At 57.5% G+C, this 15,039-nt stretch overlaps 1 protein-coding gene across 2 annotated transcripts in view; it reads right to left on the bottom strand.

Annotated features, from left to right (window-relative positions):
- Positions 1-12,703, bottom strand: part of LOC120922491 (RNA-binding protein Nova-2-like) — a gene marked incomplete at its 5' end in the record, with an annotated part of 29,662 nt that extends 16,959 nt beyond the window's left edge. For both annotated transcript variants that reach the window (XM_040334681.1, XM_040334683.1), the window contains 2 exon segments: positions 787-950; positions 12,560-12,703. In XM_040334681.1, the coding sequence (XP_040190615.1) occupies positions 787-950; positions 12,560-12,703 (308 nt within the window).
- Between the last annotated feature and the right edge of the window lie 2,336 nt (positions 12,704-15,039).

Raw genomic sequence — 15,039 nt, 5'->3', positions numbered from 1 at the left:
GTAGATTATATGGTGTATATATAATGGTCTGTAGATTATATGGTGTATATATAATGGTCTGTAGATTATATGGCGTGTACATATAATGGTCTGTAGATTATATGGCGTGTACATATAATGGTCTGTAGATTATATGGCGTGTACATATAATGGTCTGTAGATTATATGGTGTGTACATATAATGGTCTGTAGATTATATGGTGTATATATAATGGTCTGTAGATTATATGGTGTATATATAATGGTCTGTAGATTATATGGTGTATATATAATGGTCTGTAGATTATATGGTGTATATATAATGGTCTGTAGATTATATGGTGTGTACATATCATGGTCTGTAGATTATATGGTGTACATATAATGGTCTGTAGATTATATGGTGTGTACATATAATGGTCTGTAGATTATATGGTGTACATATAATGGTCTGTAGATTATATGGTGTACATATAATGGTCTGTAGATTATATGGTGTACATATAATGGTCTGTAGATTATATGGTGTGTACATATCATGGTCTGTAGATTATATGGTGTGTACATATAATGGTCTGTAGATTATATGGTGTGTACATATAATGGTCTGTAGATTATATGGTGTGTACATATCATGGTCTGTAGATTATATGGTGTGTACATATAATGGTCTGTAGATTATATGGTGTATATATAATGGTCTGTAGATTATATGGTCTGTAGATTATATGGTGTGTACATATAATGGTCTGTAGATTATATGGTGTGTACATATAATGGGGAGAGCCGATCGTTGATTATACACACCTGCTTGGCTCGCTCGGAAGTGACGCTGCTCTGGGAGGGGAGGAGCCCCAGGTCGCTCTTCATTGCTCCTTGTGGAAGTTCTCGGACTTTTTCAGCGATGAAGTTGTGTGCGGCCAGCAAAGCTTCCATCGTCCCTTGTACCAGACACACCCGCTCCGTGGTTCCTGGGAACACAAATACCATCGTTATATTCCCTTCATCTCATACTATTCAGGATTAGGGCCCCGGGGGCATTACACGGAAGGCTTGGCGGGGCCCAGGGGTCATTACACGGAAGGCTTGGCGGGGCCCCGGGGTCATTAGATGGAAGGCTTGGCGGGCCCCGGGGTCATTACACGGAAGGCTTGGCGGGGCCCAGGGGTCATTACACGGAAGGCTTGGCGGGGCCCCGGGGGTTATTAGATGGAAGGCTTGGCGGGGCCCCGGGGTTATTAGATGGAAGGCTTGGCGGGGCCCCGGGGGCATTACACGGAAGGCTTGGCGGGGCCCAGGGGTCATTACACGGAAGGCTTGGCGGGGCCCCGGGGTTATTAGATGGAAGGCTTGACGGGCCCCGGGGGCATTACACGGAAGGCTTGGCGGGGCCCAGGGGTCATTACACGGAAGGCTTGGCGGGGCCCCGGGGTTATTAGATGGAAGGCTTGGCGGGGCCCCGGGGTCATTACACGGAAGGCTTGGCGGGGCCCAGGGGTCATTACACGGAAGGCTTGGCGGGGCCCCGGGGTTATTAGATGGAAGGCTTGGCGGGGCCCCGGGGTTATTAGATGGAAGGCTTGGCGGGGCCCCGGGGGCATTACACGGAAGGCTTGGCGGGGCCCAGGGGTCATTACACGGAAGGCTTGGCGGGGCCCCGGGGTTATTAGATGGAAGGCTTGACGGGCCCCGGGGGCATTACACGGAAGGCTTGGCGGGGCCCAGGGGTCATTACACGGAAGGCTTGGCGGGGCCCCGGGGTTATTAGATGGAAGGCTTGGCGGGGCCCCGGGGTCATTACACGGAAGGCTTGGCGGGGCCCCGGGGTTATTAGATGGAAGGCTTGGCGGGGCCCCGGGGTTATTAGATGGAAGGCTTGGCGGGGCCCCGGGGTTATTAGATGGAAGGCTTGGCGGGGCCTCGGGGTCATTACACGGAAGGCTTGGCGGGGCCCCGGGGTTATTAGATGGAAGGCTTGGCGGGGCCCCGGGGTTATTAGATGGAAGGCTTGGCGGGGCCCCGGGGTCATTAGATGGAAGGCTTGGCGGGGCCCAGGGGTCATTAGATGGAAGGCTTGGCGGGGCCCCGGGGTCATTAAATGGAAGGCTTGGCGGGGCCCCGGGGTCATTAGATGGAAGGCTTGGCGGGGCCCCGGGGTCATTAGATGGAAGGCTTGGCGGGGCCCCGGGGTCATTAGATGGAAGGCTTGGCGGGGCCCCGGGGTCATTAGATGGAAGGCTTGGCGGGGCCCCGGGGTCATTAGATGGAAGGCTTGGCGGGGCCCCGGGGTCATTAGATAGAAGGCTTGGCGGGGCCCCGGGTCATTAGATGGAAGGCTTGGCGGGGCCCCGGGGTCATTAGATGGAAGGCTTGGCGGGCCCCGGGATCATTAGATGGAAGGCTTGGCGGGGCCCAGGGGTCATTACACGGAAGGCTTGGCGGGGCCCCGGGGTTATTAGATGGAAGGCTTGACGGGCCCCGGGGGCATTACACGGAAGGCTTGGCGGGGCCCAGGGGTCATTACACGGAAGGCTTGGCGGGGCCCCGGGGTTATTAGATGGAAGGCTTGGCGGGGCCCCGGGGTCATTACACGGAAGGCTTGGCGGGGCCCCGGGGTTATTAGATGGAAGGCTTGGCGGGGCCCCGGGGTTATTAGATGGAAGGCTTGGCGGGGCCCCGGGGTTATTAGATGGAAGGCTTGGCGGGGCCTCGGGGTCATTACACGGAAGGCTTGGCGGGGCCCCGGGGTTATTAGATGGAAGGCTTGGCGGGGCCCCGGGGTTATTAGATGGAAGGCTTGGCGGGGCCCCGGGGTCATTAGATGGAAGGCTTGGCGGGGCCCAGGGGTCAGGCCTGGTGCTGGAGAGAGACGTGGAGGTCGGAATTAGATGGAAGGCTTGGCGGGGCCCCGGGGTCATTAGATGGAAGGCTTGGCGGAGCCCCGGGGTTATGAGATGGAAGGCTTGGCGGGGCCCCGGGGTCATTAGATGGAAGGCTTGGCGGGGCCCAGGGGTCATTAGATGGAAGGCTTGGCGGGGCCCCGGGGTCATTAAATGGAAGGCTTGGCGGGGCCCCGGGGTCATTAGATGGAAGGCTTGGCGGGGCCCCGGGGTCATTAGATGGAAGGCTTGGCGGGGCCCCGGGGTCATTAGATGGAAGGCTTGGCGGGGCCCCGGGATCATTAGATGGAAGGCTTGGCGGGGCCCCGGGGTCATTAGATGGAAGGCTTGGCGGGGCCCCGGGGTCATTAGATGGAAGGCTTGGCGGGGCCCCGGGGTCATTAGATGGAAGGCTTGGCGGGGCCCCGGGGTCAGGTCTGGTGCTGGAGAGAGACGTGGAGGTCGGAATATTTCAGATTCAGAGAGACGTACGACGGCGTAGCAGTAGATATCAGTAGATACGCGGTCGTAAGTCCGAATGAGCGCCGTCGTATCTTAAAATGAGATACGCCTCACTGTTGCCAAGATACGACCGACGTAAGTCTCCTACGCCATTGTATCTTGGCTGCCTATTTACGCTGGCCGCTAGGGGCGTGTACGTGGATTTACGCGATGAATATGTAAATGAGCGAGATACGCCGTTTACGTAAGACATACGCCGGCGTAAAGATAAAACACCTCTCTAGGTGGCGCAGCCCATGCAAGGTATGGACCTCGGAACTGCCGTCGTATTTTACCTCGTTTGCGTAAGTCGTACGTGAATGGGGCGGGGCATAGGTGACGTTCACGTCGAAAGCATTAAGTATTTGCGACATGATTCTGAGGAGACCCCCACCCCCGGGCCTGCAGAGGAAACCCCCCACCCCCAGGCCTGCAGAGGAGACCCCCACCCCCTGGTCTGCAGAGGATCCCCCCACCCCCTGGTCTGCAGAGGATCCCCCCACCCCCGGGCCTGCAGAGGATCCCCCCACCCCCGGGCCTGCAGAGGAAACCCCCCACCCCCAGGCCTGCAGAGGAGACCCCCACCCCCTGGTCTGCAGAGGATCCCCCCACCCCCGGGCCTGCAGAGGATCCCCCCACCCCCGGGCCTGCAGAGGAGACCCCCAACCCCAGGTCTGCAGAGGAGACCCCCAACCCCCGGGCCTGCAGAGGATCCCCCCACCCCCGGGCCTGCAGAGGAGACCCCCAACCCCAGGTCTGCAGAGGAGACCCCCCACCCCCGGGCCTGCAGAGGAAACCCCCCACCCCCGGGCCTGCAGAGGAGACCCCCAACCCCGGGTCTGCAGAGGAGACCCCCCACCCCCGAGCCTGCAGAGGAAACCCCCCACCCCCGGGCCTGCAGAGGAGACCCCCAACCCCGGGTCTGCAGAGGAGACCCCCCACCCCCGGGCCTGCAGAGGAAACCCCCACCACCCCCGGGCCTGCAGAGGAGACCCCCAACCCCCCCCCCCGAGCCTGCAGAGGAAACCCCCCACCACCCCCGGGCCTGCAGAGGAGACCCCCCACCCCCGGGCCTGCAGAGGAGACCCCCCCACCCCCTGGTCTGCAGAGGAGACCCCCAACCCCCGGGTCTGCAGAGGAGACCCCCAACCCCCGGGTCTGCAGAGGAGACCCCCGCAACCCCCGGGTCTGCAGAGGAGACCCCCACCACCCCCGAGTCTGCAGCGGAAACCCCCACCCCCGGGCCTGCAGAGGAGACCCCCAACCCCGGGTCTGCAGAGGAGACCCCCCACCCCCGGGCCTGCAGAGGAAACCCCCACCACCCCCGGGCCTGCAGAGGAGACCCCCAACCCCGGGTCTGCAGAGGAGACCCCCCACCCCCGGGCCTGCAGAGGAAACCCCCACCACCCCCGGGCCTGCAGAGGAGACCCCCAACCCCCACCCCCGAGCCTGCAGAGGAAACCCCCACCACCCCCGGGCCTGCAGAGGAGACCCCCCACCCCCGGGCCTGCAGAGGAGACCCCCCCCACCCCCTGGTCTGCAGAGGAGACCCCCAACCCCCGGGTCTGCAGAGGAGACCCCCAACCCCCGGGTCTGCAGAGGAGACCCCCCCCCCCCCCGGGTCTGCAGAGGAGACCCCCCCCCCGAGCCTGCAGAGGAAACCCCCACCACCCCCGAGTCTGCAGCGGAAACCCCCACCCCCGGGCCTGCAGAGGAGACCCCCAACCCCGGGCCTGCAGAGGAGACCCCCAACCCCCGGGTCTGCAGAGGAGACCCCCACCACCCCCGAGTCTGCAGAGGAGACCCCCAACCCCGGGCCTGCAGAGGAGACCCCCAACCCCGGGCCTGCAGAGGAGACCCCCCACCCCCGGGCCTGCAGAGGAGACCCCCCACCCCCGGGCCTGCAGAGGAGACCCCCAACCCCCACCCCCGAGCCTGCAGAGGAAACCCCCCACCACCCCCGGGCCTGCAGAGGAGACCCCCCACCCCCGGGCCTGCAGAGGAGACCCCCCCCCACCCCCTGGTCTGCAGAGGAGACCCCCAACCCCCGGGTCTGCAGAGGAGACCCCCAACCCCCGGGTCTGCAGAGGAGACCCCCCCACCCCCGGGTCTGCAGAGGAGACCCCCCCCCCCGAGCCTGCAGAGGAAACCCCCACCACCCCCGAGTCTGCAGCGGAAACCCCCGCCCCCGGGCCTGCAGAGGAGACCCCCAACCCCGGGCCTGCAGAGGAGACCCCCAACCCCCGGGTCTGCAGAGGAGACCCCCACCACCCCCGAGTCTGCAGAGGAGACCCCCAACCCCGGGCCTGCAGAGGAGACCCCCAACCCCGGGCCTGCAGAGGAGACCCCCCACCCCCGGGCCTGCAGAGGAGACCCCCCACCCCCGGGCCTGCAGAGGAGACCCCCAACCCCCGGGCCTGCAGAGGAGACCCCCCACCCCCGGGCCTGCAGAGGAGACCCCCAACCCCGGGCCTGCAGAGGAGACCCCCCAACCCCCGGGCCTGCAGAGGAGACCCCCAACCCCGGGTCTGCAGAGGAGACCCCCAACCCCGGGTCTGCAGAGGAGACCCCACCCCCGGGCCTGCAGAGGAGACCCCCACCCCCGGGCCTGCAGAGGAGACCCCCCCCCCAACCCCCGGGCCTGCAGAGGAGACCCCCAACCCCGGGTCTGCAGAGGAGACCCCCCCACCCCCTGGTCTGCAGAGGAGACCCCCAACCCCGGGTCTGCAGAGGAGACCCCCCCACCCCCTGGTCTGCAGAGGAGACCCCCAACCCTCGGGTCTGCAGAGGAAACCCCCGGGCCTGCAGAGGAGACCCCCAACCCCCGGGCCTGCAGAGGAGAGAAGCCGCTAATAGTAAATTTCTATTGTTACTGAATCCAAGCCTAGCAGAATAACACCGCATCGTCGTGGCAACCTGACATACAAAGACAGACAGTAAGCTGTTTCCATGGCGATAGATTATGTCCTGTGTAACATCTGGTAGTCGGCTGTCTCCATAGTAACCTGGACCCTTCTCTGGATTGCCACGCCTGATTGGCTGGGAACGGTTTCCATGGATACCAATCATTTCCTAAGCTTTGGCCTGGAGGGACTCGGCCTTTGCTGTCAGTGTGCCAAGTCCATGGCGTGAGATTGTGGCCCGTTTATATCCCCGCGTCGGCCCATACAAGGTGGCCCCCGCGTCGGCCCATACAAGGTGGCCCCCGCGTCGGCCCATACAAGGTGGCCCCGCGTCGGCCCATACAAGGTGGCCCCCGCGTCGGCCCATACAAGGCGGCCCCCGCGTCGGCCCATACAAGGCGGCCCCCGCGTCGGCCCATACAAGGCGGCCCCCGCGTCGGCCCATACAAGGCGGCCTCCGCGTCGGCCCATACAAGGTGGCCCCGCGTCGGCCCATACAAGGTGGCCCCCGCGTCGGCCCATACAAGGTGGCCCCCGCGTCGGCCCATACAAGGCGGCCCCCGCGTCGGCCCATACAAGGCGGCCTCCGCGTCGGCCCATACAAGGTGGCCCCCGCGTCGGCCCATACAAGGTGGCCTCCGCGTCGGCCCATACAAGGTGGCCCCCGCGTCGGCCCATACAAGGTGGCCCCCGCGTGGGCCCATACAAGGTGGCCCCCGCGTCGGCCCATACAAGGTGGCCCCCGCGTCGGCCCATACAAGGTGGCCCCGCGTCGGCCCATACAAGGTGGCCCCCGCGTCGGCCCATACAAGGTGGCCCCCGCGTCGGCCCATACAAGGTGCCCCCGCGTCGGCCCATACAAGGCGGCCCCCGCGTCGGCCCATACAAGGTGGCCCCGCGTCGGCCCATACAAGGTGCCCCCGCGTCGGCCCATACAAGGTGGCCCCGCGTCGGCCCATACAAGGTGGCCCCGCGTCGGCCCATACAAGGTGGCCCCCGCGTCGGCCCATGTGAAGGTGTCCCCGCGTCGGCCCATGTGAAGGTGTCCCCACGGTGGTAAAAATATGAATGCAATCTATACACTGGGGGGAGAACCTCTGGGGGGGATCTAGGATGGAAAAGGACCTGGGGGTCCTAGTAGATGTTAGGCTCAGCAATGGGGAGGGAGGAGCTCATGTATGGGGGGAGGGAGGAGCTCATGTATGGGGGGAGGGAGGAGCTCATGTATACATTTTTCTACATTGAACCTCATTTGCCATGTAGTTGCCCCCCCCCCCCCATTAATTTGTTCAGATCTTCTTGCAAGGTTTCAACATCCTGTGGAGAAGTTATTGTCCTGCTAATCTTAGTATGGTCCGCAAATACAGAGATTGCTCTGCTTACCCCTCCCCCAGGTCATTTATGAGCAAATTAAACAGGATTGGTCCCAGCACAGAACCCTGGGGGACCCCACCCCCGACCATTCCGAGTACTCCCCATTTATCACCACCCTCTGAACTTGCCCTTGTAGCCAGTTTTCAATCCATGTCCTCACCCTATGGTCCATGTCCTCCCCCTTGGGTCCATGTACTCCCCCTATGGTCCATGTACTCCCCCCTATGGTCCATGTCCTCCCCCTATGGTCCATGTACTCACCCCTATGGTCGGTGTACTCCCCCCTATGGTCCATGTACTCCCCCCTATGGTCCGTGTACTCCCCCTATGGTCCATGTACTCCCCCCTATGGTCCATGTACTCCCCCCTATGGTCCGTGTACCCCCCCTATGGTCCATGTACTCCCCCCTATGGTCTCTATACTCCCCCCTATGGTCCATGTACTCGCCCTATGGTCCATGTCCTCCCCCTATGGTCCATGTCCTCCCCCTATGGTCCATGTCCTCCCCCTATGGTCCATGTACTCCCCCTATGGTCCATGTACTCCCCCTATGGTCCATGTCCTCCCCCTATGGTCCATGTACTCCCCCTATGGTCCATGTACTCCCCCTATGGTCCATGTCCTCCCCCTATGGTCCATGTACTCCCCCCTATGGTCCATGTACTCGCCCTATGGTCCATGTACTCGCCCTATGGTCCATGTACTCCCCCTATGGTCCATGTACTCCCCCCTATGGTCTCTATACTCCCCCCTATGGTCTCTATACTCCCCCCTATGGTCCATGTCCTCCCCCTATGGTCCATGTCCTCCCCCTATGGTCCATGTACTCCCCCTATGGTCCATGTACTCCCCCTATGGTCCATGTACTCCCCCCTATGGTCCATGCCAACGACCTTACTTTGTACAGTAAACACTTATGGGGAACTGTGTGCAAAATCCAGATACACCACGTCTACGGGCCTTCCTTTATCCAGATACACCACATCTACGGGCCTTCCTTTATCTAGATACACCACATCTACGGGCCTTCCTTTATCTAGATACACCACATCTACAGGCCTTCCTTTATCCAGATACACCACGTCTATGGGCCTTCCTTTATCTAGATACACCACATCTACAGACCTTCCTTTATCTAGATACACCACGTCTACGGGCCTTCCTTTATCTAGATACACCACGTCTACCGGCCTTCCTTTATCCAGATAAACCACATCTACGGACCTTCCTTTATCTAGATACACCACATCTACGGGCCTCCCTTTATCTAGATACACCACATCTACAGACCTTCCTTTATCTAGATACACCACGTCTACGGGCCTTCCTTTATCTAGATACACCACGTCTACGGGCCTTCCTTTATCCAGATACACCACATCTACGGGCCTTCCTTTATCTAGATACACCACATCTACGGGCCTTCCTTTATCTAGATACACCACGTCTACGGGCCTTCCTTTATCTAGATACACCACGTCTACAGACCTTCCTTTATCTAGATACACCACATCTACGGGCCTTCCTTTATCTAGATACACCACGTCTACGGGCCTTCCTTTATCTAGATACACCACGTCTACAGACCTTCCTTTATCTAGATACACCACATCTACGGGCCTTCCTTTATCTAGATACACCACATCTACGGGCCTTCCTTTATCTAGATACACCACGTCTACGGACCTTCCTTTATCCAGATACACCATGTCTACGGACCTTCCTTTATCTAGATACACCACGTCTACAGACCTTCCTTTATCTAGATACACCACGTCTATGGGCCTTCCTTTATCTAGATACACCACATCTACAGACCTTCCTTTATCTAGATACACCACATCTACGGGCCTTCCTTTATCCAGATACACCACGTCTACGGGCCTTCCTTTATCTAGATACACCACGTCTACGGGCCTTCCTTTATCTAGATACACCACGTCTACGGGCCTTCCTTTATCTAGATACACCACGTCTACGGGCCTTCCTTTATCTAGATACACCACGTCTACGGGCCTTCCTTTATCTAGATACACCACGTCTACGGGTCTTCCTTTATCTAGATACACCACGTCTACGGGCCTTCCTTTATCCATATACACCACATCTACGGGTCTTCCTTTATCTAGATACACCACGTCTACGGGCCTTCCTTTATCCAGATACACCACATCTACGGACCTTCCTTTATCCATATACACCACGTCTACGGGCCTTCCTTTATCCATATACACCACGTCTACGGGCCTTCCTTTATCCATATACACCACATCTACGGACCTTCCTTTATCTAGATACACCACGTCTACGGGCCTTCCTTTATCTAGATACACCACATCTACAGACCTTCCTTTATCTAGATACACCACGTCTACGGGCCTTCCTTTATCCAGATACACCACGTCTACGGACCTTCCTTTATCTAGTGTGACAGGAAGCCAGGTAAATCTGGGGGTGTTGTCACAGACGGGAGATACATTTCTGCCTTGTTTAGAAAATTCACCAAATACTATCAGGTGTCGGCTGCAGAAGTAGCCAGAAAGGTTTAAGGACGTTGGATAGCTTCAGCTGTTCAGAATGAGGAAATTAAGGCCTCTATAAATCACCCAGAGGTTTTATTGGCCTGGGATCACCAAGGAAGTGGAATTGTACTGCTCTTCCTGTCCAGTGTGTTAGATTACTGCACCCATGCCACATTTCCGCAGTCCGTTGGTACCCCTGCCCATTATCGAGGTCCCTTTTGAGAGGATCGCCATGGACTTGGTTGGCCCCTTACTGAAGTCCACTAGAGGGCACCAGCATATCTTGGTAATAATGGACTATGCCACCCGGTACCCAGAAGCGATTCTTCTCCGAAACACCTCTGCTAAAACCATTGCTAAAGAGTTATTTCAGGTTTTCAGCTGTGAGGGTCTCCCTAAGGAAGTCCTAACTGACCAGGGCACCCCGCTTATGTCTAGGGTGACTAGAGAACACCTCTGCTAAAACCATTGCTAAAGAGTTATTTCAGGTTTTCAGCTGTGAGGGTCTCCCTAAGGAAGTCCTAACTGACCAGGGCACCCCGCTTATGTCTAGGGTGACTAGAGAACACCTCTGCTAAAACCATTGCTAAAGAGTTATTTCAGGTTTTCAGCTGTGAGGGTCTCCCTAAGGAAGTCCTAACTGACCAGGGCACCCCGCTTATGTCTAGGGTGACTAGAGAACACCTCTGCTAAAACCATTGCTAAAGAGTTATTTCAGGTTTTCAGCTGTGAGGGTCTCCCTAAGGAAGTCCTAACTGACCAGGGCACCCCGCTTATGTCTAGGGTGACTAGAGAACACCTCTGCTAAAACCATTGCTAAAGAGTTATTTCAGGTTTTCAGCTGTGAGGGTCTCCCTAAGGAAGTCCTAACTGACCAGGGCACCCTGCTTATGTCTAGGGTGACTAGAGAACTTTGACCCAATTACGTACATCAGTAGCTCCTCCATTTTGGGTTTACTTTAACTGCCTGCGGCACTCCACCATGTGTAAGGGGTTAGCTCGGTAGCGGGGGTGTGTGACCTCCTGAGTGGGTTCCCTACACACTGAATTACACAGAGAGGCAGCCATGGGTGGATGAAAAACAAGGGTTCTGGTTTATTCTTCCATCTTTCTGGAAACAAGTGCAAACATCCAAACAGCATAAACAAAATCAAACATAAAATAAACCCTGGCCACTTGGGCCGTCTACCTTCACCACACAGGAACCTACCTCTGGAGTCTGGCACAGCCTAGTGCTGGTCTTCACAAGCAAAGATATCAACAAGCACTTCACCTTCAGAAGCCTTCCTCAGCTCACTGCTCTCCTTCACTCAACAAGCCTCAGGATGCAGCATTGAGTTAGGGAGAGCTTCATTTTTACCTTTCTCTCCTCCGCTATGTGTCTTTCATGTTCTATCTTGGCCGCCCTGATTGCACCCTTACATTTCTTGTTGCATTCTTTGTAACGTTGGAATGCTGATGATGACCCCTCAGCCTTGTATTTTTTGAAGGCCTTCTCCTTGCCATTTATATGCATTTTTAGATCGAGTTAAGTCACCCAGGATACAGTGACATGATGGGATGTGGCGTGGTGTACCATGGATACAGTGACATGATGGGATGTGGTGGGGCGTGGTGTACCATGGATACAGTGACATGATGGGATGTGGTGGGGCGTGGTGTACCATGGATACAGTGACATGATGGGATGTGGCGTGGTGTACCATGGATACAGTGACATGATGGGATGTGGTGGGGCGTGGTGTACCATGGATACAGTGACATGATGGGATGTGGTGGGGCGTGGTGTACCATGGATACAGTGACATGATGGGATGTGGTGGGGCGTGGTGTACCATGGATACAGTGACATGATGGGATGTGGTGTACCATGGATACAGTGACATGATGGGATGTGGTGGGGCGTGGTGTACCATGGATACAGTGACATGATGGGATGTGGCGTGGTGTACCAGGGATACAGTGACATAATGGGATGTGGTGGGGCGTGGTGTACCATGGATACAGTGACATGATGGGATGTGGTGGGGCGTGGTGTATCATGGATACAGTGACATGATGGGATGTGGTGGGGCGTGGTGTACCATGGATACAGTGACATGATGGGATGTGGTGGGGCGTGGTGTACCAGGGATACAGTGACATGATGGGATGTGGTGGGGCATGGTGTACCATGGATACAGTGACATGATGGGATGTGGTTGGGCGTGGTGTACCATGGATACAGTGACATGATGGGATGTGGTGGGGCGTGGTGTACCAGGAATTCTGCCCGCTAGGTCACGTGACTGGACAGGTGCTCTTAGGGTTTCGGGTTGATTGTTGGATGAAGTGTTAGATTTGTTTTAGTTCACAGACTGGTGGCTTCACTTTTAGACCACGGCACAGCCGATCTCTCACCTGGATAGAAGTCCTTGGATTTGGAGAGTTTGACCGTGGCGCCCGTCTCACGCTGCAGCTGGACGATCGTCTGCCCTCCTTTACCGATAATGGAGCCGGCGGCATAGCTGGGGATCAGGACCTTCAGGAAGAGTTCAGCATCATCTGCAGGACATAGAAGATACCGAGATGTCATTCCATCCAACAATCTACAAAGTATATCCCAGTGTACCACGAGAGGAGCCACGTTATACAATGTATCAGAGGGACCCCAGAGCCCCTCCTCTTACCCCAGAGCCCCTCCTCTTACCCCAGAGCCCCTCTTCCTACCCCAGAACCCCTCTTCCTACCCCAGAACCCCTCCTCTTACCCCAGCACCCCTCTTCTTACCACAGCACCCCTCTTCCTACCCCATAGACCCTCTTCCTACCCCAGAACCCCTCCTCTTACCCCAGAACCCCTCTTCCTACCCCAGAGCCCCTCCTCTTACCCCAGAGCCCCTCCTCTTACCCCAGAGCCCCTCTTCCTACCCCAGAACCCCTCTTCCTACCCCAGAACCCCTCCTCTTACCCCAGCACCCCTCTTCTTACCACAGCACCCCTCTTCCTACCCCATAGACCCTCTTCCTACCCCAGAACCCCTCCTCTTACCCCAGCACCCCTCTTCCTACCCCAGCACCCCTCTTCTTACCACAGCACCCCTCTTCCTACCCCATAGACCCTCTTCCTACCCCAGAGCCCCTCCTCTTACCCCAGAGCCCCTCTTTCTACCCCAGCACCCCTCTTCCTACCCCAGAACCCCTCCTCTTACCCCAGCACCCCTCTTCTTACCACAGCACCCCTCTTCCTACCCCATAGACCCTCTTCCTACCCCAGAACCCCTCTTCCTACCCCAGCACCCCTCCTCTTACCCCAGAGCCCCTCCTCTTACCCCAGAGCCCCTCTTTCTACCCCAGAGCCCCTCTTCCTACCCCAGAACCCCTCCTCTTACCCCAGCACCCCTCTTCCTACCCCAGAACCCCTCCTCTTACCCCAGCACCCCTCTTCTTACCACAGCACCCCTCTTCCTACCCCATAGACCCTCTTCCTACCCCAGAACCCCTCTTCCTACCCCAGAGCCCCTCCTCTTACCCCAGAACCCCTCCTCTTACCCCAGAACCCCTCTTCCTACCCCAGAGCCCCTCCTCCTACCCCAGAACCCCTCTTCCTACCCCAGAACCCCTCTTCCTACCCCAGAGCCCCTCCTCTTACCCCAGAACCTCTCCTCTTACCCCAGAACCCCTCTTCCTACCCCAGAACCCCTCCTCCTACCCCAGAGCCCCTCTTACCCCAGAACCCCTCTTCCTACCCCAGAACCCCTCCTCCTACCCCAGAGCCCCTCCTCCTACCCCAGAACCCCTCCTCCTACCCCAGCACCATTGAACTCTCCATATGGAGAGCAGGGGTGGAAAGGGAGACTGGTGGGTCGGGGTTTTTATCACACAAACTACTTGGGTTGCAAGTCCAACCCGAACACTTTAGCGGCGCGCAGCAATTTTTTTTATAGTATAAACTATACATATCTTTTGCTATTTAATAACATTTCTATTCATTAATCACAAGAGTTTCCCTTTACATCTGAACCCGCAGAGTTCCCTCTCACTGTAAGGGGGGGACTCTGCAGACTCTGATGTACAGGAAGACTCTGATGTAAGGGGGAGGAACACTGTGGACTCTGAAGTAAGGGGGGCTCTGAGAACCCTGATTTTCCTTACTCAGAGGCAGGAGAGAGACAGGGGGGACTTCAGTCACAGATGGGGATGGATGGTGAGCTCACTCACTCCTTGGCAGTCAGCACCTCTCCTCCAGATGTATCTGAGGCTGCTGGACTTTTCCGGCCCCAGCTTTCCTTTTCTGAGGCACAACACCGGGGATTGGAGTGTGGGCAGACACAGAGGGGGAGGGGCGGGAGGAAGAGGTGCAGATTGAACCCTCTCTCCTCTCCCGTCTAGGTGTGTGTGGGAGGGGAGGGGAGGGGGGGATTGTTAGGGTTGGCTTTGGGCAGTTTGAGAGAAAGTAACAGATATTCTCAGCTTAGACAATCCATAGTCTGGACTGATTAATGTGTCCGGGTTTCAGGCAGTCTGAAACCCGGACGCATGATTCCAAAAGCCATACTGTCCGGGTAAATCCCAGACAAGTGGCGACCCTACATACTACCCGGGCCAGATGTGTTCAGCAGGTGATGGGAAGAGGTTTACTACCACCCATCACTTCCACAGCCGACCAAAGATACTGCCCCCCCCCCCCCCCATGTATCCTGGTCTCCACTGTCCCACCTGCAGACCTGGGACTGGAATGACGGGTGCAATGGAAGGAGATAAGTGGAGGAACCCTGAATCGGCGTGGATTACATCACATCCGGGTCTCCGGACACTATGAAAGGCTATTGGGGGGCCGGGAAGAGAGTAAAGAGAACCTGTCTTTTCTGTATCCAATCGTCCCCTATGTGACGGCAACAAC

This window comes from Rana temporaria, unplaced genomic scaffold (genome assembly GCF_905171775.1).
Source record: "Rana temporaria unplaced genomic scaffold, aRanTem1.1, whole genome shotgun sequence".
In the NCBI taxonomy this organism is placed as follows: domain Eukaryota; kingdom Metazoa; phylum Chordata; class Amphibia; order Anura; family Ranidae; genus Rana; species Rana temporaria.
This window is presented reverse-complemented; position numbering and strand designations above follow the sequence as displayed.